General features: G+C 43.2%; 1 protein-coding gene and 1 long non-coding RNA gene across 2 annotated transcripts in view; both read left to right on the top strand.

Annotated features, from left to right (window-relative positions):
* The window catches only part of LOC128932176 (uncharacterized), a 51936-nt gene extending 50006 nt beyond the window's left edge, over window positions 1–1930 (top strand). Inside the window, exon 4 of the long non-coding RNA XR_008481671.2 lies at window positions 399–1930. This is a non-coding gene — a long non-coding RNA (uncharacterized LOC128932176). The remainder of the gene's footprint in view (window positions 1–398) is intronic.
* A 7678-nt stretch (window positions 1931–9608) lies between these two features.
* The window catches only part of SH3GL2 (SH3 domain containing GRB2 like 2, endophilin A1), a 208742-nt gene continuing 197444 nt past the window's right edge, over window positions 9609–20906 (top strand). Inside the window, exon 1 of the mRNA XM_002742946.6 lies at window positions 9609–9833. Coding sequence (XP_002742992.4) covers window positions 9627–9833 — 207 coding nt within the window. The 5' untranslated portion in view covers window positions 9609–9626. The remainder of the gene's footprint in view (window positions 9834–20906) is intronic.

The following is a 20906-nucleotide window of genomic DNA, read 5'->3' on the forward strand; positions in this document are numbered from 1 at the left end:
CCTTTACAACGATCTTTGAACCCCAAGTGCTCACTGTTGAGTAGTTCAGAGTTTATAGTCTTTTGAATTTAAGCACTATCTTTTTAGGCCTAATGAGTCTCCCCTTCTACCCAGAGCTGGTTGGTTACTATGGCTGAAGCCAGAGGCAGCACAGAGTAATGTGGGATGGATGACAGATATCATATTCTTCTCCCTAAACTATGTGCTTCAGTGGCTGAATATTGATCCATCCAAGAGGAGGAAACTGCCTGTATTATGTTTAAATGTACCAGATAAGGAATGGAGAAGAAGGGTATGAGAAAATCTCCTGCGTTAAAGTATGTAAGCACCATTGGTCTGGGGGACACACATTGCGTGATGGGAGTAATTTATCCCTTCTTGTTACTTTTTCTCAACAGCGGCAAGGAAATGTGCCAAGTGTCCCAAGTGTCCCGGTGCTGCTGTCATTAAGAAGGTATTGTAACAAAATGCTAAGGACTAAGATGCAGTCTTAACGGGAGTCTTGGGCCCTATTGTGAATTGAATTGTGTCCTCCAGAAAGATTCCTGGAAGTCCTAATCCCCCAGTACCAGAGAATGAGACCTTATTTGGAAATAGGGTCATTGCAGATGCAATTAACTAAACTGGGATGAGGTTACACTAGAATTGGTTGGGACCTTAATCCAATAAGGCTGGTTTCCTTATAAGAGTGAAACTTAGATACAGATACACACAGAGAGTAGAAGGCCAGAAGACAGAAGCAGAGATTGACGTGAGGCATCTCTTAGCAGAGAATGCTGAAGAACACCAGCCATCACCAGGAGCTACAAGAAAGCCATGGAACAAGGTTTTCTCCAAGTCCTCAGGAGGAACCAACCCTGCTGACACCTTGAGTTCAGACTTCTGGCCTCCAGAGCTGTGAGAGAGCAAGGTTCTGTGTTACAGCTGTCCTTGCAAACCAACACAGGCTCCAAATCTCTAGCCAAACTGCTTAATCATTTTGCCTCAATTTCTTTATCTGTGGGATAGAAATCATAATAGCAGCCCATTGGGATGATCCAATAGACGTCTTCTATAAGGGGAAAGCTTCTACATTTGGCTACCTGGGGCTTCTGGCCTTACGCCTTGCACCCTTCTCTGTCAGCACTACTGCTGCACTTTAGAGACCAGTGGCTGTTAAGCTGTAGTGCATATCAGAATCACCTGGAGGGCTTGTTAAAACACAGGTGGCCTGACCCCACCTCCAGAGTTGCTCATCTAGGAGGTCTGAAGTGGGGCATTGCTAACTTGCGAGTCAAACACATTCTTAGGTGACACTGATGCTGCTGGTCCAGAGACCCCACTTTGAGTACTATGCAATTAGACACTTGGGGAAGTTTTATGGGGAACAAAGTAATGAGGCCAGCCTTAGAGGGAGTTCTGAAAGGGCGGGAGGCTTTGCATCACGTGCAGTAAGACTTATTCTTGTCATTGCAATGAGCTACCCTGCCCTTCCCCTATGCTGTAACACATGGACATTTATGCTATCTTATTGGCTACAGGTTCTTTTCCAATCTTCATTCTGAATTTGGAAGTTATTTTCTTGCACATTCTGGGCTTTGACTTGAATGTCTACCTATTTTTTCCATTTTGAACTTCCCAGAGTGATGAGATTTGAGATCTGATCTAAAGTTAATATCAGAATCTTTTTGTCTCACCTCCCCATGAGCTCTTTTCTCCATGACCTCTTCTTTCCTAACACAGACTTTCGTTTTTTGTTTTTTTTTTTTAAGATGGAGTCTCGCTCTGTCACCCAGGCTGGAGGGCAGTGGCACCATCTTGGCTCACGGCAACCTCCTATGATTATTAGGTGCTTAATCATACATTCATCTATGGAACCAGTTTTCATGTAATAGTCATTCAGAGACATTCCTGTTGATTTTTAACCACCCCACCCCCACCTCACTCTGATCATCTTCAGCTAGACTTAGAAAGGCCATGATTGATCCTCCAAAACACTTTCATTTCTTTTAAGTTTTACTAAATTTCCCAAAGCTTTTCTGCCCATTCATTTATGAAATGTGGAACACCTCCTGTGTGCTCTCAGTGTATGCTTGGCATGCAGTGGTGAACAAAACTTAATGGTCCATGCCCTTAAGGAGTTTGCAGAATAGTGAGAGAAGTGACAGAGATATACATTTAAAAGAAATCACATTAATACATGCAAAATCATAGCTGTGACAAGTGCATCAAAGGAGAGTAGTACTTAGCTCTACAGGACTATACTGGTAAAATCTGACCATGTTAGGAAGCTCAGAGAAGTCTTTTATATGGAGATCTGAAGGGCATGCAGAAAATTAGCCAGGATAAAGTAGAAAATGGTCAGGCAGAGAATAGTGTGTGCAAACTTGGCCGGATGAAGGAGTATACCAGAGATCAACCCTTAGTGTGAGCATCAGGTATATGAGAGGTGCTGGTGCTGTGTGGCTGAACAAGTGGGGAAGTGCCCACAGCGCATAACATTCCTCAATGCTGTGTTCTCATTCTGAACAGGTATGAGCCATCAGGCATCTTCCTTGTTTCCACTGGCTATTCTCCCATCTGTCATCGGACTTCCTCCACTCATGATGTGGGCTTCGTCCCTCTCTATCTGCTCACCAGTGCTCTGTCGGCACGCCAGGGAAATAGGCATCCCTTCTCCTTTCCCAGCTGACCTCTCCATTTGGCCTTTCTTCCTTTCCTACTGCATTCTCCAGTGACTGCACTCAGTGAGACTCTAAGTCTCTAGGGTGACTTATATCTGTAGTTTAACTGATTTCTTCCCTTTGTTCATTAACACGCCCAGATGGTCCAGCTTAAAAAACAAACAAACAAACAAACAAACAAACAAACAAACAAACAGAAAACTTCCTATCAGTTCCCTCGTTAACCATGACCTAATGACTGGCGTCTCTCTTTTCATTGGTGGTAGTGGGTTAGGGGGACAACTGCCTTTGCTTCTTCACTTCCTCTCCTCCCTGACTCCTTAGTCAATTCTGCCTTAATAGAGAATTCTTCATTGTTAAATGTGTTCACTGGTCTTAAGCTTGAGCCTTGAATGGGATTTCCTCCCCTCTGTAATACACCTTCCAAGTTAAGGGCATCTTAAGAATTGCTGTCAACATTCCCCAATTCAACTTAACTCTATTCACAGAAAACTGAAAGTATTTTCTAGATTTTTGATCTAAGGAATTTCTTAGTTGGCAAACTTTTTATAACTGAACTTAGAGAAAATTAGTATTTCTGAAAGGGTAGCATTTTTTTGTGTGTGTATGATGGATTCTCATTCTGTAGCTGTGCTGGAGTGCAGTGGTGTGATCTCAAATCACTGCAACCTCTGGCTCTCTGGTTCAAGTGATTCTCCTGCCTCAACCTCCTGAGTGGCTGGGCACCACCACGCCCAGCTAATTTTTGTATTTTTTTAGTAGAGATGTGGTTTCACCATGTTGGCAGGATGAGCTCGATCTCTTGACTTTGTGATTCGCCCGCCTCAGCCTCCCAAAGTGCTGGGATTACAGGCGTGAGCCACCATGCCAGGTTTTAATGTTAAATGTTTGAAATGCAGTTTTTAAAGTGGTGCTTTATATTTGATTTGTTGTCATTGAAGTCAGCTTTATATGTGTGGCCCAGAGAAAAATACAAGCTGAGCATGTTTAACAAAACAATTGATCTGAAAAAATTTTTTCAAGGAAAAAAAGAAAAGTCCAAGCCAGACAAACATGATTAATCTATTTAAGTAGCTGTAAATTGTCAACTGTTTTATCCCTTCTGAAAGTGTAATTTTCTTTTAAAAACATATTGAAGTAGTAGAATAAATATATTGTTGGTATTATTTTCATATATAAAGCTGATACAGAATATTGGAAGCTTGTACTCAGAGTTCTTAGTATTGTTGACAGGTTTATGCTAAATTAAATGACCTCTCCTTTCATACTTGGATTTTCTGTAATCAGGAGAATGCATCATTTAGATGACAGGGTAGCATGCATACTGTGACTAAGGAAAAGGTTTTCTTTGTAGGGCTAAGTAGCTACCAAAATAGCAACAGAACTTGGCCTATTTTTTTTTTTTTTTGAGACACAGTTTCACTCTGCTGCCTAGGCTGGAGTGCAGTGGCATGATCTCGGCTCACCACAACCTCTGCCTTCTAGATTCAAGTGATTCTCCTTCCTCAACCTCCTGAGTAGCTGGAATTACAGGCACATGCCACTGCACCTGGCTAATTTTTGTATTTTTTAGTACAGACCAGGTTTCACCATGTTAGCCAGGCTGGTCTTGAACTAGCGATCCACCTGCCTCAGCCTCTCAACGTGCTGGGATTACAGGTGTGAGCCACTGTGCCAGGCCACAACTTGGTCTCCTTAACACAGTACTTTAACAGGCTGACTAGCCAGATCCCATGTTTAGGGTTAACAATATGCCTTCAGTATCTTTAGTGATAATATCCAGAGAGGCATAGAATAAATAAGCCAATGGTAAAGATGCCCTAACAATTATTCTCATTCCAGGAGTGCCACTACTGTCTCAGAGCCCAGTTGCTTGGCATTTATTTACAAACATTCGGATGCCAATTCCCAGGATATTGGGAGGTTCAGACCTTGGCAGCCTGAACCATACTAATCAAATAAACAAAAGGTTTGATTTGTAAATCAGAATGTCAATGTCTTACAAGGAGAATTGACACTTTGCTAAAAGACTATATTCCTTGTCACTTAATCTGTCCACCCTTTTCTTAGAAGGAAGCCTAATGCAGTGCTTAGCAGGAACTATAGTTGCCTAAATCTCTGAGCTGCTAGCCAAACAATAAATGGATTTGATATTAGAATATTATTATAGGAAGGGGAAAGAGGATGAAACACCCAGCGTTTTTTATTGCAAGCAAAATAAAGCAGTGTTGCCTGAGTGAACAAAGGGGAATTTATGGGAAAGGCATTGGGAACTGAATCGTCAGGACCCTGGAGAACCGGGCTTGAACCAGACTTTGACACATGAGGTAGCAACCATAACCACTGAACAATCTGCTCAGTCAGCTTCCCAGTCTTTTTGACCTTCTGCTGGACCTAGCTTTCAAAATTTAATCAGCCTTTTAAAATTTCAATTAGCCCATATCTAGCATGTATTTATATTATCTGGGAAGAATTATAAAAACTCTGCACTCAAAGAGGTAGGCATTGGAGATTATATATGAATATCTACAGCACATATTAGACCAAATGCAGCTCATCAGGGCTGAGGCTTCAAAAATAAAGTGAGGACATGAGGGTAGAAGGATAGGGAAAGACTTCAAAGGAAAAGCACTGCAAATGGGTGCTGGAGATGGCAGGATTTTGTGGGGAAGTTGGAACTATCTCCTGGAATGAAATAATGACTATGGTACAGATGTAAAAGTCTAACACGAGTCATCCACTTGGTTAAGCCCTTTCTACTCCTCTGTGATTGGGTTACAAGGGTTTAGCTAAGTGGAAAGGAAGTTTTTGCAGGGAAAGGCCCCTGTACTTTGGAGGGAGGAGGGTTATATTAGAGAGAAGGAAAGTTGGGGAAGATGGCCATCCCCAGCAGAAAGACCCACACATTTCACTTCAAAAGAGGCAAAAAAAAAAAAAAAAAAAAAAAGGTTCTGTCTATGTATCTGTTGGAGAGTGGCTGGCAGGTGACAAAACCGGAAGCAAAAAAACAAAGATGGTCTTTCCCTGGACTTCTCATCTCTAGGAAAGGGCTTGTTAGCCCTGTCCAGGCTGGGTGGGGGCTCAATACTACTGGTAGTGTCCAAAGGCACAAAATCTTATGGTAAGTGCCACTCACCCAGAAACAACTGTCTGGGTTTGCACAATCGAAATTTTAATATAGCGTGATCTGGTGAACATCAGATCCAATGTGGTTAAAAGAAAGCATCAGCGTCAATGATACATTGTTCATTTTTTTATTCGTTCATTCAAACCTCTTCTATTTATTAACAGTGACTGCAGGCTCTATCTTGAATTGAGGCTAAAGGCTAGAGAAAAAGTAGGATAAGTCATTTCCTTTCATTACCTTTGTTTTCTCATCTGTAAAATAAGAAGTTGGAGTTAAATGCCTTTGCTTTGCAATGTTTCTTATGCTTAATGAACTTACACATGAAGTCAGGAGCAGTTTGCCCCCTGTATGAGCCAGAGGCACAGTGACAGGGGTTGAAGCTCAGTAGGATGAATGCTGCTGCTTTTCCTCTACCTCCTTGAAGCTAGGGACCCTCTGAAAGGTGCCAGGGATGCAGCAGCTCTGTGCAAATGAGAGGTCTGGTATTTGCCAGAAGCTTTAGCATAGTGCAAGGAGAAATAGTGCATGAATGATGTGATCGGATTATTGCTGACCATGAATTTACTGCCCAATTAGTGAGGTGGTGTTTTGTGAGGGTTTCATTTAATTTGAACTTTCCTGAGAAGATCTAGGTTTATTTAACATTTTACATTGATTTTATCCCAGGAGACTGTAGGGCAGCATGCTGAATTTCAACATTTTGCCAAATAAAGGTCTTCCTCACTGACTTTTGATTTCCCTTTCCCTGCATTGTGCTTCTGCATCTCTCTCCAAAGCCTCTGTTGAAGATTCTTTGCAACCAAAGACAGCATCCATGTTTAGAATTGTTCAGTGTCTGGGGTATTTGTTTCTCTGTATTCAAGTAACAGTACATGTCCATAGGAAGGTTATTTTTTTCAAATTAGTGGTCTGGAAACCCCTTGGGATTCAAGGTCCAGCCCATTCATGTCTTGATACCTCCCCTTCTCAATCCCAACATCTCTTACCCTGATGCTTGCTAGTAGGAGGAGCTTAACAAATTTCTTCAAAGGTGACATCTCAAAGGTCTGTATAGGCATAAATTGTGGGCTTTGATATAAATGCTGGACTTAGATGAGGTATTTGTCCATTTTCATGCTGTTGATAAGGAGGTACCTGAGACTGGACAATTTACAAAAGAAATTGGACTCACAGTTCCACATGGCTGGGGAGGCCTCACAGTCATAGCAGAAGGTGACAGGCATGTCTCACATGGCAGCAGACAAGAGAAGAGAACTTGTGCAGGGAAACTCCCGTTTTTAAAAACATCAGATCTCATGAGACTGATTCATCATCACAAGAACAGTGTAGGAAAGACCTGCTACCATCATTCAATCACTCCCACTGGGTTCCTCTCAGGACACGTGGGAATTGTTGAGAGTTAAAATTCGGGATGAGATTTGGGTGGAGACATGGCCAAATCAGATCAGATGAGATGCAGAGGATGCCTGAGAGACTGCACAATGGTAAAGGATTTAATGTCCTTAAATAGTTTTTTTTCTCCCAAGGTAGTTTCTTTGAAGTTTAGCAGCATAAGACTTCTAAGTTGGTGGATGAAGAACCAGGGAAAGATAGCAACTGGCTTTTGTAAAATGTAGGGCTCAGTTAAGTATTCAAAGTTTCAAGGAGGCACTTCAGGCCCCCATTTCATATCTTTCATGATTAGAGAGAAGAGCTCATATCTATCCCAAGCCCTTCCACTTTGTAGATCAATTGCTCTATCTTTTGGTAGCTTCAACCAAGGCCTATCTTATGAAATGTTCCATTGTTCAGATCAGAGACGTGGTAGTAAAAATTAACTATAAAATACTGTTTTCTATTATGCAAGTAGTGGGTAACTTTTTTTTTTTTTTGAGATAGAGTTTTGCTTTTGTTGCCCAGGCTGGAGTGCAATGGTGCTATCTAGGCTGACCGCAACCTCTGTCTCCAGGGTTCAAGTGATTATCCTGCCTTAGCCTCTGGAGTAGCTGGGATTACAGGCATGCACCACCACACCCAGCTAATTTTGTACTTTTTAGTAGAGCTGGGGTTTCTCCACATTGGTCAGGCTGGTCTTGAACTCCTGACCTCAGGTGATCTGCCTGCCGTGGCCTCCCAAAGTGCTGGGATTACAGGCATGAGCCACCGAGCCCAGCTGGGCAACCTTTTAAAAATTGGAAACATAGAGAAAAAAGTTTATTCCTAACAACCAGAGCCTCAGTGAATTAAAATTACTCAGGTTTCCTACCGATGCTACATGTCCATTGAATGTCAGCTGGGGACTCTGGCCTGCTTTAAGTCTCACTCTGGATCCTGGCTGAGATACCACAGCTTTCTAGAATATTGTGGCAGAGGAAAAGAGAGCTTTGCATCTCATACCCACATCTTATGCCACTTCTGCAGAAGTGACAGTCACTTTTCCTCCTAACCCTCTAGTCAAAACTTGTAACCATACCTCCACTTAACAAGAGTTTTGGAAAGTGAAATTCTGCCAGGTAGGGAAAGGTATATCAACAGTGGTAAGGGCTGCCACACTGGAGAATAGCTCCTTTCATCTGCCTCTCTGCAGCCTGCGTCCCTAGTCCATGCGCTCTGCTGCTCCAGTGCCCACCACTGCTTGACTCTGCCTTTGTGTATGTCAGTTTACATCATCAAGAAAAACCATGACTGGTAGCTCTACCGGATGGATGGAACCCTTTTGCATCAGATGTTCACCCTGTGCCTAAGCAGCAGTGTCTCGAAGAGTGGGGGTGGGTCTGTGGTTCCTATCAGGCAGCAGGAATTGTGGAGACATGAAAAGTATTTCTAGGACTCCCATTCTGCCTTGTTGTTGCTACCCATGCTTGGCAATTTCTTCCATCTTGACTTCTGTCCTTCTGGCTTCTCCTTCCTATCACTGTGGTCCACATACGGGGACAGCATCCAAGTTCTTTCCCACCAGCTCCTCAGTCCTAGAAAAATCAGACGTGCTTAAGTATCAGAGCACAGAAGGCATTTAGTGCTGCTATGCTCCCAAGTCATCTGATTCTATCAGTTTCACTTTAGCCAGCCATACCTCCTTGGTTACATATGAAGTATCTGTATATAACTTAGTATCGTGCTTTTTCACATTATATTTTGATTTTTATCAGATCGGAAACCCTAAATTCACAAGCATTTGGTGTTAACCATAACTTGGTGTTAACCAAGTTGACATTTGGGCTTTTTAATTTCTGTAACCAGAGGATTAAATGCTATTTTTGTAGTAAGACTTCAATTCTATTTATCTGTCCAGGCTTAAGGGCTCCTGTTCTTCTTTTTAAGTCGTTAAATTGTATCAGTTCGGGGGAAAAGTGTGCGTGGCTTTCCCTAAAGTAAGATAGGGATATAGAAATCAGGGCAGAAAAACGTTTTCTGTGACCAATCAGGCAGGGCAAGGCATAGAAGGAGCAATGACTTAGTCATTAGTCCAGATAGAAGGCCACTCCTTTCCAGGCTGCGGCTGCAGAGAGGCCAGGCTCAAAGGGCAGGAGGGCCGTCTGCAGGCAGCGCCGCCGCGGCTACCTGGAAGCCCAGCAAGTCCCCTGAGTCCTGCGGGTGCCTGGGCTAACAATCTGCAGCGACCTGTCTGCAGCCCGCGGGGGCACGAACACCAGCCCCGGGACAGGAGGACGTCCTCGGCCCACTGACCAGGGATACGCCCGCGGGTGCCACTGAGCCACAGCCCCGCAGCGGGCGCCCGCGCCCAGGTACCGCGCGCCACGGCACCTGCCCGGGCGTCCCTGCGCTTGGGGCGGGGCTTCCCGCGTCCCCTTTAAGAGGCCGCATCACCCGCCCTTGACGTCAGAGTGTCTCTCCGCATGAGCCCGTGCCCCGCTCGGCTCCGCGCCCTCGCGCCCACAGCCCCGGCGGCGGCACGACCAGCGGCGGCCAGGAGAGCGCGCCGCCCCGCTCGGCCCTCCGGTCCCACTCCGCCGCCGCTTCCCGCCAGCACCGCAGCCGCTCGCGCGGCCTCCCGCACCATGTCGGTGGCCGGGCTCAAGAAGCAGTTCCACAAAGCCACTCAGGTAAGAAGCGTGGCAGGTGCGTCCGGCGCAGTCCGGGGCGAAGCTGCAAAGGGTGCGCTCGGCGCTGGCCGTCCAGCGGCAGCTCGGGCACCCCGGCACCGCGCCTCGCCAGCGCCGGCCGCGCCCCGCCTCGCCCGCCGCGGCGGCTCGGGGCATCCCCGGGCTGGGCGTCCGCCCTCGGTTCCCCGCCCCCGGCTCGGTGCGCGCTGCCCGCCCGCGGGTCCCAGGCGTCCAGCCTGGTAGCGCTGCCCGCCGCCCCCGCAGCACCTCACGCCCGCGCTGCGGGAAGGGGACCGCGGCTGCATTGCTGCCGCGGCGCAGGTGCCCGGGCGGCGCGGCGGGAGATTATGTAAAGTCGCCTCTTCCCGGGTGACCTTGCGGAGTCGGTGCGCCCCGCTGTCCCGGGATGTGTCGGCACGAGCGGTGGCCGCGCTGGGGGTGGCGGCGCGGAGGCCGGGGGTCTGCGCTCCTCTCCCTTCCTCGGTGGTCAAAACCCTCCTTCCCCGCCGCCCGCAGTCTCCAGAGGAATGGGAGGCTGGGGGCTTCCTTTAGGGACCCGCGTAACTTTTTCCTAGAGAATTCGGTCGTGAAACTCCTTTGTGGCCGGGGCATGACCAGCACTATGCGGGTCTTAAATATTTCCGTTGGGTTTTGCTGCCTTAGCTTAACCAAATTGTTGAAGACTTAAAATCATTCTGTATTTTAAATCGTTTTTAATGAACCTTTGACATCTTAGATGTACCCATTTTTCTTTATGGGGTTAGTATGCTGTGATTGTAATAAAACAAATTAACCTAGATTCTAATAATTAAAATCGTTGGACTCGAAGAATTTTACTTAGGGAAAAATAAGCGAGTACTTACGCTGTGACCTATTTCTTACATAATGTGTGTGATTACTAATTTTTTATTCTCTGAAATAGGTTCAAATTTACGGGATCTCTAGCTAAAGGTTTTGATGACTTACCTTGAAATGTTTTTTATAATTTAGTGTTAAATATTTTTTCATCGGTTAGCCTTAATTAATGAGCTTTCTCATAATTTTTCAGAAGTAATGAGGTTTTTCCTAGGCTACCACATGGCAGCCCCGTTATAAACCACATCCAGAAATGATGAGGGTTGTGTTTTACAGAACCTTGGTTAACTTAGGGTGACAGATGCGGCATGAAATTCACGTCATGTGTGTGTGTTTGCACGCGTGTGCATCATCTTAGTCCCCATAGACTTGCCTTTATAGGATCAATTATATCTGTCAACTTAGGTAATTAAGTAAGAAACTTAATTGCCTTAATTTAGGCAATTAAGAAAAGTATATATAAATCAACTTAGGTAATTAACAAAAGTTCTGTAAAAATGTTTCTTAATGTCATTATTCTTGCTTTTTTATTATAATTGGAGTTTTCTGTGACCACTCCACCAGTCATGTTTGTGAATGTAAGTGCTTTGTTGATGTAGTTTGGAAGGCTTCGAATAATTGTTTGCTTCAAGTTCTTTCATGTTCCCAGAACCAAGCATGTGTGCTGCCCAGGAATTCTCTGGCATAACTTCTTCAATATTACTAACCTTTTTGATTTCTCTGCTGGTCACTTCTCTGTAGCGTACTTCGACACTGGATTTACCAATATGACATCTTTTTTCCACTTTGATCCTGAAGGTTTCTTTTGCAAAGCTTAGTGCCGTCAAAGCCGATTAGGAGTCTTGACTTTGGAGTGGGAAGGGCTAAGGTTTGAATCCTGCCTCTGCTGCCTCTGACCTTGAGAGAGTATTTAACTTCTGAATCTGTCCTTGTTAAGTGATGATAATATCCATTTCTCAGGGGTGAGGTGAAGAGAAATGAGTGTGTAGGACACATGTGAAAAGTGTCCAATAGATAGTTATTGACATTAAGGATAATTTTATTAGTATAAAATACTATTCTTTATGCTATGGAAGTTACCCAAGCTAGACCTTTTAGTTTTTCCAACTTAAAAAATAGTCAGAGGGCTCCATTTCAGCTAAATCTCGAATTTCTATGTAGCTCTAAAGTGTAGAAAAAAATAATTTGAACTTTGTTAGGAAAGAACTTAAAAGGTTAGAGAAGGTAAGCATGTGATGTGATATGGTTTCCATTTATCGCACTGAATCCAAATGCAGAATCACTGCATCATTGTCTTTTACTGAAAAGTCTTTTATTTGAAAGGTGAAGTAGCACAGTCTCTTATCCATAGCTAAGTGTAGCACACTACTAGAAAGCCTAAGGCACAGCTAACTGTTCTTTGCCTGTGTGGATATTTAGAAGAGTATGTAAAGCCTGCGTTATGGTTTGCATGTGACAAAAATATTAAAGAAATAATCATGTCCCACTTTTGTAGCCATTTATTTCCATGCAGGTCCATGAACCTGATGTAATCTGCAGAGGAAGCTTCAGACCTAGAATTACTTCCTTTTGAGTACTGACTTGCTGGATGATATAGCCTAGGTTTATTTATTTATTTTTTTGTGACAGAGTTTTGCTGTTGTCACCCAGGCTGGAGTGCAATGGCACCATCTTAGCTCACTGCAACCTCCACCTCCCGGGTTCAAGCAATTCTCCTGCCTCAGCCTCCAGAGTAGCTATGATTACAGGTGCCTACCACCATGCCCAGCTAATTTTTGTATTTTTAGTAGAGACAGGGTTTAGCTATGTTAACCAGGCTGGTCTTGAAGTCCTGACCTCGGATGATCTGTCCTCAGCCTCCCAAAGTGCTGGGATTACATTTGTGAGCCACCACACCTAGCCTGGTTTTGTAAGTGGAAGGCGCCTGTTCAGGCAAAAGTTTCTTTCTATGGAATTGAGCTTTTTTTGCTTGTGTTGGTAAGGGATGATATTTATGTTAATAAAACACTGTACTTTACTGTTTGTACTTGGAGTTTCTGATTCAGTGTGTCACAGATGTTGTCTTAGTATGCTGACAGTTATTTTCAATATATTTACAATTTGGAGGTAAAAAATGCTTATGCCAAGTAAAACTTATTAGAGGAGGAAATCCTTTCAGCACGAGAATATATAAATATAGCAAAAATTGATCCTCTTATTTTCATGGACTTCATTACTTAATTGTTCATAAAGATATTTTACTATGTAATTAGCATAACGTATTTTTTACTGCAATAAAAGCCAAATGTGTGTCACTGTACTTTTAGTGAGTTTTATTCATATTGAGATTTCATTTTACAAAATTCATGTCAATTTTTTTCACTTGTTTTAAACTGGCAGCAGCTTAGGTAAAAATAGCTATTTCCAATGAATATGAAGCTTCTACAAAATCTGCACTTTAAAAAATTCACTGTATCATGCATATAGTGTATACACATTTTGCTTTATAATAACATGTAAAAGTCTATTATAAAGTAAAATATATTAAGTCATTTTATGAGTGTGCTGGAGCTGCTGTAACAAAGTACTGCAAACTGAGTGGTTTCAACAACAGAAATGTATTGTCTCCCACTTCTTGATACAAGCACACTTGAAGTCTGAGACCCAGGTGCCAGTAGGGCCAGGAGCCCTCTGAAGGTATGAGACAGGATCTATTCCAGGCTTTCTTAGCTCTGGTTCTTTGTTGGTTATCTTTGGCCTTCCTTGGCTTGTAGATATGTCACTTGGTCTCTGCCTGCATGCTCACATGGCATTCTCCCTGTGTCTCTCAGTGTCCAAATTTCCCCATTTTATAAGGACCTCAAGTCATATAGGATTGGGCAAGCCCATCCCACTCCACTATCACTTCATCTTAAGGAATTATATCTGTAATGCCCCTATTTCCAAGTAAGGTTGCATTCTGTGCTATTGTAATTAGGACTTTAATATGAATTTTGGGAGGGGTACAGTTCAATCCATAACAGTCATTATTTGCATAAAAGGATTAACCACAGGATTCTATATTTGATTCAGCATCTAAGAGGACAATTCATTCTGTATATAACATATAACTTTCTATTACATTCAAAAAGATACACTTTCTTCTTTTTTAATGAGTTGGTTAGTATATTGCTAAGGTCTGAATGTGTCCCCCTAAAATACATATGTTGAAACTTGACTACCAATATGACAGTATTAAGAGATGGGCCTTTAGGAGGTGATTAAGTCACAGGGGCTCTCATGATTAAGTCATGAATGGGATTAGTGCTCTCAAAAAAGGTTGAAGGGGTCACTCGGTCCCCTTCTACTGTGTGAGAGTTTAGCAACAAGGGACCATCTTTGAAGCAAAGGATGGACCCTCACCAGGCACACGATCTGCTGGTGCCTTCATCTTGGACTTCCTAGCCTCCCAAACTGTATTTATAAGTTACTCATTGTAAGGTATTTTGTTTGTAGACCAAGACAGAAATATACCAATTATAAACTGCGTTTTGTGGTTTTTTAAAATGATAAAATGAATTTGGGTAGGCTGGGTTTCATGGTACTGTCTGGTATGTGCTTATTTGTGACACTCGGATTCCTTAACCGGGAAAATTTCATTATGTTTGTGTTCTGTGTCCTTCTGTTTTACCTAATTTCCTCATTCAGAATGCTGTATTTTATGTAGATGCTTTGCTCAGGAGACCATTACTTAAATCTTTCATGCATTTGTTGATTTGGTAAGATGTGAAACTTAAAAGTATTGGATTAAGTAGTTACGACTTTATCTCAGCAAGATTCTCAGTTTCTTAATTGCCTCTAAGCAGTCAACTCTCAGCTGCCTTTAAAATCTTGGCTGTGGCTTGTTGCTTGACCCAGGATTTCCACACCTGTACCCTTTCAGATTCTTAGCCAGTGTCTATAATAGGCTGCTAGGGGCCTATGTATTTTATAAAATTATAAGTCATGTTTTGTACATGCATTTTTCTGAGGGAGAATGTCGTTAGCCTATCATCAGCTTCTTAAGTAAATCCCCAGTTGCTGTCCCTCCCCTCAAAAAGTAAAAATACAGGCATGAGCATGGTGGCTCATGCCTGTAATCCCAGCACTTTGGGAAGCCGGGGCAGGAGGATAACTTGAGATCAGGAGTTCAAAACCAGCTTGGCTAGTGTGGTAAAACCTTGTCTCTACTAAAAATACAAAAAGAAAGATTGGCCAGATGTGGTGGCAGGTGCCTGTAATCCTAGCAACCCAGGATGCTGAGGCAGGAAAATTGCTTGAACCAGGTGGCAGAGGTTGCAGTGAGCTGAGATACTGCCACTGTACTCCAGCTTGGGCAACAGAATGAGACTCTATCTCAAGAAAAAAAAAATTAATCATGTCATCAGGAGAAAATGGGTGTTTCTTATAATACCCTCACTCCAACAGTTCTGTTACTGGGCTTTAGGTTGCGTAATCAAAATGCAGCTTTCTCTGCATTAATTTTAGCAGCAATCAAATATAAAAAACCTTTCCAGAGGTGTCAGGATTGAATGAAGATAAAGCTTGTGAGAGTGCCATGCTTGCATAATAAGGATCAATTTAACCATGTAAAACAAAATGTTATTAATGAGCTTTAAGTCATAGATGTGATAATTTACTGGCACATGGGCCTGTGGGGATATGAAAAGAAAGTAGTGACCGAAAATGATTTCCCTCTAGCCTGAGAGTTCTCTTGATTGAAGTTTTTGTTGTTGAAACAAGTTATATTTTTGCAAGCTATTCCCCCCCATAGTGATTCTTTAATGTTTTAAATTGCATTTATATGAATTTTTGTTTCAGTGTACTTGGAAAATTTTAAGGTAGCCTGCAAATTAATTAGAAGTACGCTAGAAAATGGCAAGACTTGGTTGGGACAAATGGTGACTGCTTTGATGACAGATGTCATTGTGGAAGGGAGAGGTTTAATATTCAGGGGAGGGGAGCTGAAGCTTGCAGAGCAGATTCCATTCTGCCAAGCCTCTTGTGCTGCACACCATCTCAGGGCATCAAGCAACCTGAGGGCTTTCTTCAGAGGAGTAGGTTGAGGCAGAGGAGAGAGAAGGGTGGGACACACTGACAAATGAGTCATGAGAATTAGGTGAGGAGATGGAGTTTAAGAACTGCTTCAGAATTCAAAGTGGATACCTGGTGGGGCTTTCTAGGGATGAGCAGTCCTTCTGAATTTAAGGCTAGATAGTTAAGATACTAAGTGGGGAAGATGTCAGTGGATTTTTTTTTTTTTTTTGAGACAGAGTTTTACTTTTGTCATGGCTGGAGTGCAATGGCATGATCTTGGCTCACTGCAGCGTCTGCCTCCTGGGTTCAAGTGATTCTCCTGCCTCAGCCTCCTGAGTATCTGAGATTACAGGCATGTGCCACTACGCCCAACTAATTTTGTATTTTTAGTAGAGACAGGGTTTCTCCATGTTGGTCAGGCTGGTCTTGAACTCGCGACTTAAGGTGATCTGCCCGCCTTGGCCTCCCAAAGTGTCGGGATTATAGACGTGAGCCACTACACCCAGCCAGAAGTCAGAGTTTTAGGCCTCCCTTTCCTCTTTTTGTTTTTTTTAATCCTTTGTACCGTTATCCTGTATTCTTTTAGATAGCGGTCAGTGAGGTGTAGCCACAAGAGGGGACACAGGAGAGGCTCAAGAAAACAAAGTTTATGAAACTCACAGGTCTTAGAATGGCAGAATCACTGTACAGGAGAATAGGAGGGGGGCGCATATTGGGTGGAGGTGATGGCCCTGAGAGCAGGATCAGCTAAGCAGTTAGGAAACAGATGGGAGTGGTGAGAGCAAGGACTGTGGGCAAATTCCTTTACTAGTGATCTTGGTGCAGTTCACAGGAAAAGGCGGGAGGAGATTTCATTGGTGTATTTTGGTGTATGTGATGCATTTGCATTGGTGCATTGGTAGGCCATGGTCAGAAGAAGGCAGAGAGGTGAACTTGTGGTAGGGACCAGCTTTATCACACTTGTGCACCTGGTTACCTGGGTGGGGTGTTCACAGTTAGTGTATGTGGGAATGAATGTTGAGGCAGTAGGAGACAACATATGAAGCTTTGAAACTTTGTAATACAACCCTTCTAGGTGTTTTTGGTTTAGAATTTCTTTGTTTCCCTAAGCACATAAGGAGCCCAAAAGCTTAAGAATGATGTACATGGTATCTGATGGATAATAAAGACTAAGAAGAGAGCTATAGCTATACTTATTAAAATGCCATGATTGTGAGACCCTGCCGAGTCTTTTGCATTGTACCAACAAAATGTTTTCATGCTGTACTGAATCATTAGCTGATGATAAATGTTTTAGGAAATAACTTCATTATTTTTGAAGGTTTTACATTCAGTACAACTTCTAAATTACAAATATGATGTTGTAGTTGCTCTGCCCTAATCTCCCTCCCCCATCTCCTGAGTCAAATTGTAGATAGTATAGATGAATATGGAGAAGCTGTCTGTGATGCTTGTGAAGAACCCACAGTTCCATGGAGGTTTGCTTGGATACTTAGGACACTGAAGGACCTCTAGGCAGTGTTTTCTGGCTTTTTTGAATTATGATATATATAAAAAATAAAAATATCTTTCTTATAGTTGAAACTGACCTTTCCCCATAGAGCCTAATGGGAATAGTATTATAATGCTAAGAGATACCTCAATATCAGGGTGTGTATTAGTCTGTTCTTATGTTGCTAATAAAGACATACCTGAGACTGGGTAGTTTATACAGGAAAGAGGCTTAATTGACTCACAGTTCTGCATGGCTGGGGAGGCCTCAGGAAACTTACAGTCATAGTGGAGGGGGGATCAAAAACGTCCTTTACGTGATGGCAGCAAGGAGAAGTACAGAGTGAAGTGGGGGAAAAAGCCCCTTATAAAACCATCAGATCTCGTGAGAATTCACTCACTATCACAAGAACAGCATGGAGGTAACCACCCCCATGATTCAATTACCTCCTACCAGGTCCCTCCCATGACACATGGGGATTATGGGAACTACAGTTTAAGATGAGATTTGGGTGGTGACACAGTCAGATCATATCACGGAATAATGCTTGAATGAAACATAAAGCAGATAGTCAGCCTGTGCTTTTAAATGTACAGGAAATCGGCTGGGCTCCATAGCTCATGCCTGCAATTCCAGCACTTTGGGAGGCCAAGGCAGGCGGATCAGTTGAGGAGTTTGAACCAGCCTGGCCAACATGGCAAAACCCTGTCTCTACTAAAAATACAAAAATTAGCCAGGCGTGGTAGTGTGCATCTGTAATCTTAGCTACTAGGGAGGCTGAGGCAAGAGAATCCCTTGAACCTGGGAGGTAGAGGCTGCAGTGAGCCAACATCATGCCATTGTACTCCAGCCTGGACAACAGAGTGAGAGTGTCTCAAAAAAAAAAGTACAGAAAATAATGTCTATAGTGAACACTCCCAGTGAGGAAAGGAGAGAATGGGAGTCAGGACAGCTATTGTCCATAACAGTGATGGCATCCTGCATGGGGACATTGTGAAGTCCCCTGCCCAGCAGCGGAGGAAGTTCCTTGGTTATCCAATCTGGCTCTGCAATCTGGGAGGAACTCTTTTGTTCTTATATATATTTGGCCAGATCTAAGAAGGTCGAGAGGAAATGTGCCCTCTTTGGGAACTGCATAACTTTTTCAGTCAACTTCCTGTTTATTTAAATTTGAGGATTGTTTTACAGTTACAGGCCTTTAATTACTCATGGTTGATTTGAGTAATGGAATTTCTTTAGAAACTTAATAGGCTTCTGGCCATACATGGTGGCTCGCACCTATAATCCTGGCACAAGTGATCTGGCACCAGATCACTTGAGGCCAGGAGTTGGAGACCACACTGGCCAACATGGTGAAGCCCCTTCTCGACTAAAACCACAAAAATTAGTCAGGCTTGGTGGTGCATGCCTGTAGTTCCAGCTACTCAGGAGGCTGAGGCATGAACATTTCTTGAACCTTGGAGGCAGAGGTTGCAGTGAGCCAGACTGCAACACTGCACTGCAACCTGGGCAATAGAGCAAGACACTGTCTCAAAAACAAAACAAAACAAAACAAAAACAGAAAAACTTCAACTGAATAGGCTTCTGATACATGTTTTCTTCTTGTCAGTTTCATTTGTCAATTTCTATGATGGAAATTTTTTTTTAGACCTAACCTGGTACTTTGGCTTAACCAAGAATTCTTAAGGGTACTTTGATGCTCAAACTCCTTTTCATTTATATTTCCTGTTACTTGCTTCAGAGAATCAGGATGACCCTGGATGGGTTTGCCATCCCACACGTGGTTTTTAAGGTGGCCAAAGGGAAAGAGTATGTTTTAACAAGCACGGGAGATACTCATAAGCCAGGCCTGGAAAAGGAATGTAGTAGACAGAATGCTACGACTCTCAGTGACTCTTGCTCTTGTGTAGTCTCCTCCCCTTTGTGTGGGTACAACATTCAATTTGAAAAGATATCACTCCTGAGAATTTAACTTTATAAGACAAAAGGGAAGATTAGGTGATTTGGATTTAATCTAATCCTTTGAGTCCTTAAAAAGCAGGATATTTTCTCTGGCTGGTAGTGGAAGGAAAAATCAAAGAGACTGGAAGTGTGACTGGACATGCTGTTGTTGCTTTAAAGAGGGAGAGGCCATGTGAGTAGGAAGGCAGGCAGCCTCTAGGAGCAGAGATCAGCTCTTGGATGACGGCCAGCAGGGAAAATAGGGAACTTAGACTCATAGCCTTAAAGAATTGGACTCTGCCAAGAATCTGAGGGGAAGGGAATTCTTCCCCCAAGTTTCCAAATAATAGACCAGTCTAGCCAATGCCTTAATTTTGGCCTTGTGAGACCCTAAACGGGGAGCTCAGATAAGCTGGCTCTGACTTCTGGTTTATAGAATTATAAGATAGTAAATGGGTATTGTTTATGTTTGGTTGGCTGGAACTTATAACATGGCCCCTCTGTGGTACACCCAAGAGAAAAGGAAGAAGGCAAGTGTAGCCTAGCTATGTGCCCAGGATTAAACGTGGGTTTTTGTTTAAAAAGCTAGCAGTTTTTGTTATTTCTTGTGTCTATAATTAATTCATTGTATGTCTGTTTATTAACTTATTTGTGAGCTTGTTAATGTATGTATATGTGCATGTCTATATGAACATACACAACATACATATGTACATATGAATTTTAAGAATTTTAAGTCTAGTTTGCTTAACAAGTCTTTTCTTATTACATAAGGCTCAATATGTTCCACGTGACTTTTGAGACAGCATTTCACTGTGTCACCAAGGCTGGAGCATAGTGGCTCAATCACAGCTCACTGCAACCTCAATCTCCTGGGTCCAAGCAATCCTCCCACCTCAGCCTCCAGAGTAGCTGGGACTGCAGGCATGTGCCACTAAACCTGGCCCATATGCCTTATTATATTTTATAGGTTTTTTTAATTCTACAGTGCTTGGGCTTTTTTTTTTCCAATCTTGTTGCCCAGGCTGGAGTGCAAATGCACCATCTTGGCTCACAGCAACCTCTGCCTCCCGGGTTCAAGTGATTCTCCTGCCTCAGCCTCCTGAGTAGCTGGGATTACAGGCATGTGCCACTGCACCCAGCCAATTTTGTAATTTTAGTAGAGATGGGGTTTCTCCATGTTGGTCAGGCTGGTCTTGAGCTCCTGACCTCAGGGATCCACTTGCCTCGGTCTCCCTAAGTGCTGGGATTACAGGTCTGAGCCATGGCACCTGGCCTGAGCATTTTGATATTTAGATGTTTTTCTTTCGTGAGGCACAAGTTTATTTCTGTGGCCCCTGATCAGGTGTTTTTTTTTTTTTTTGGCTGATCAGTTTTAAACAGTGTCACTGTTAAGTACTTGCTAGGTAGTTAGTACCTTAGCTTGTTAGCTTGGTGGGCTGGTAGAACAGTGACAGCTTCACAAACCTTGGAATGGAGAGACTATAGATCTGCAAAGAAGTTTTTGAATTCTTAGTCTCTGACAGCATGGCGGGGATTTCAGTGAGAGTAGAGGAGTTGACTGGTAACCTTGCATCTGTTTTTGTGCTTGGGGAAGGCTGATGCCAACACAGACAGTGAAATGCCCTTACCTAGTACAGGCACGTCAGATGGCAATGTGGTATTTTGAAGTTGTTCATTAAGCTGTTGAGGATTGCAGATTTGTATAGCACACCTGAATTGTGTTGTGGTGTAAGCAGCAGGGGTGAGGG

The sequence above is a fragment of the Callithrix jacchus genome, chromosome 1, assembly GCF_049354715.1.
Source record: "Callithrix jacchus isolate 240 chromosome 1, calJac240_pri, whole genome shotgun sequence".
NCBI classification, from domain to species: Eukaryota; Metazoa; Chordata; class Mammalia; order Primates; family Cebidae; genus Callithrix; species Callithrix jacchus.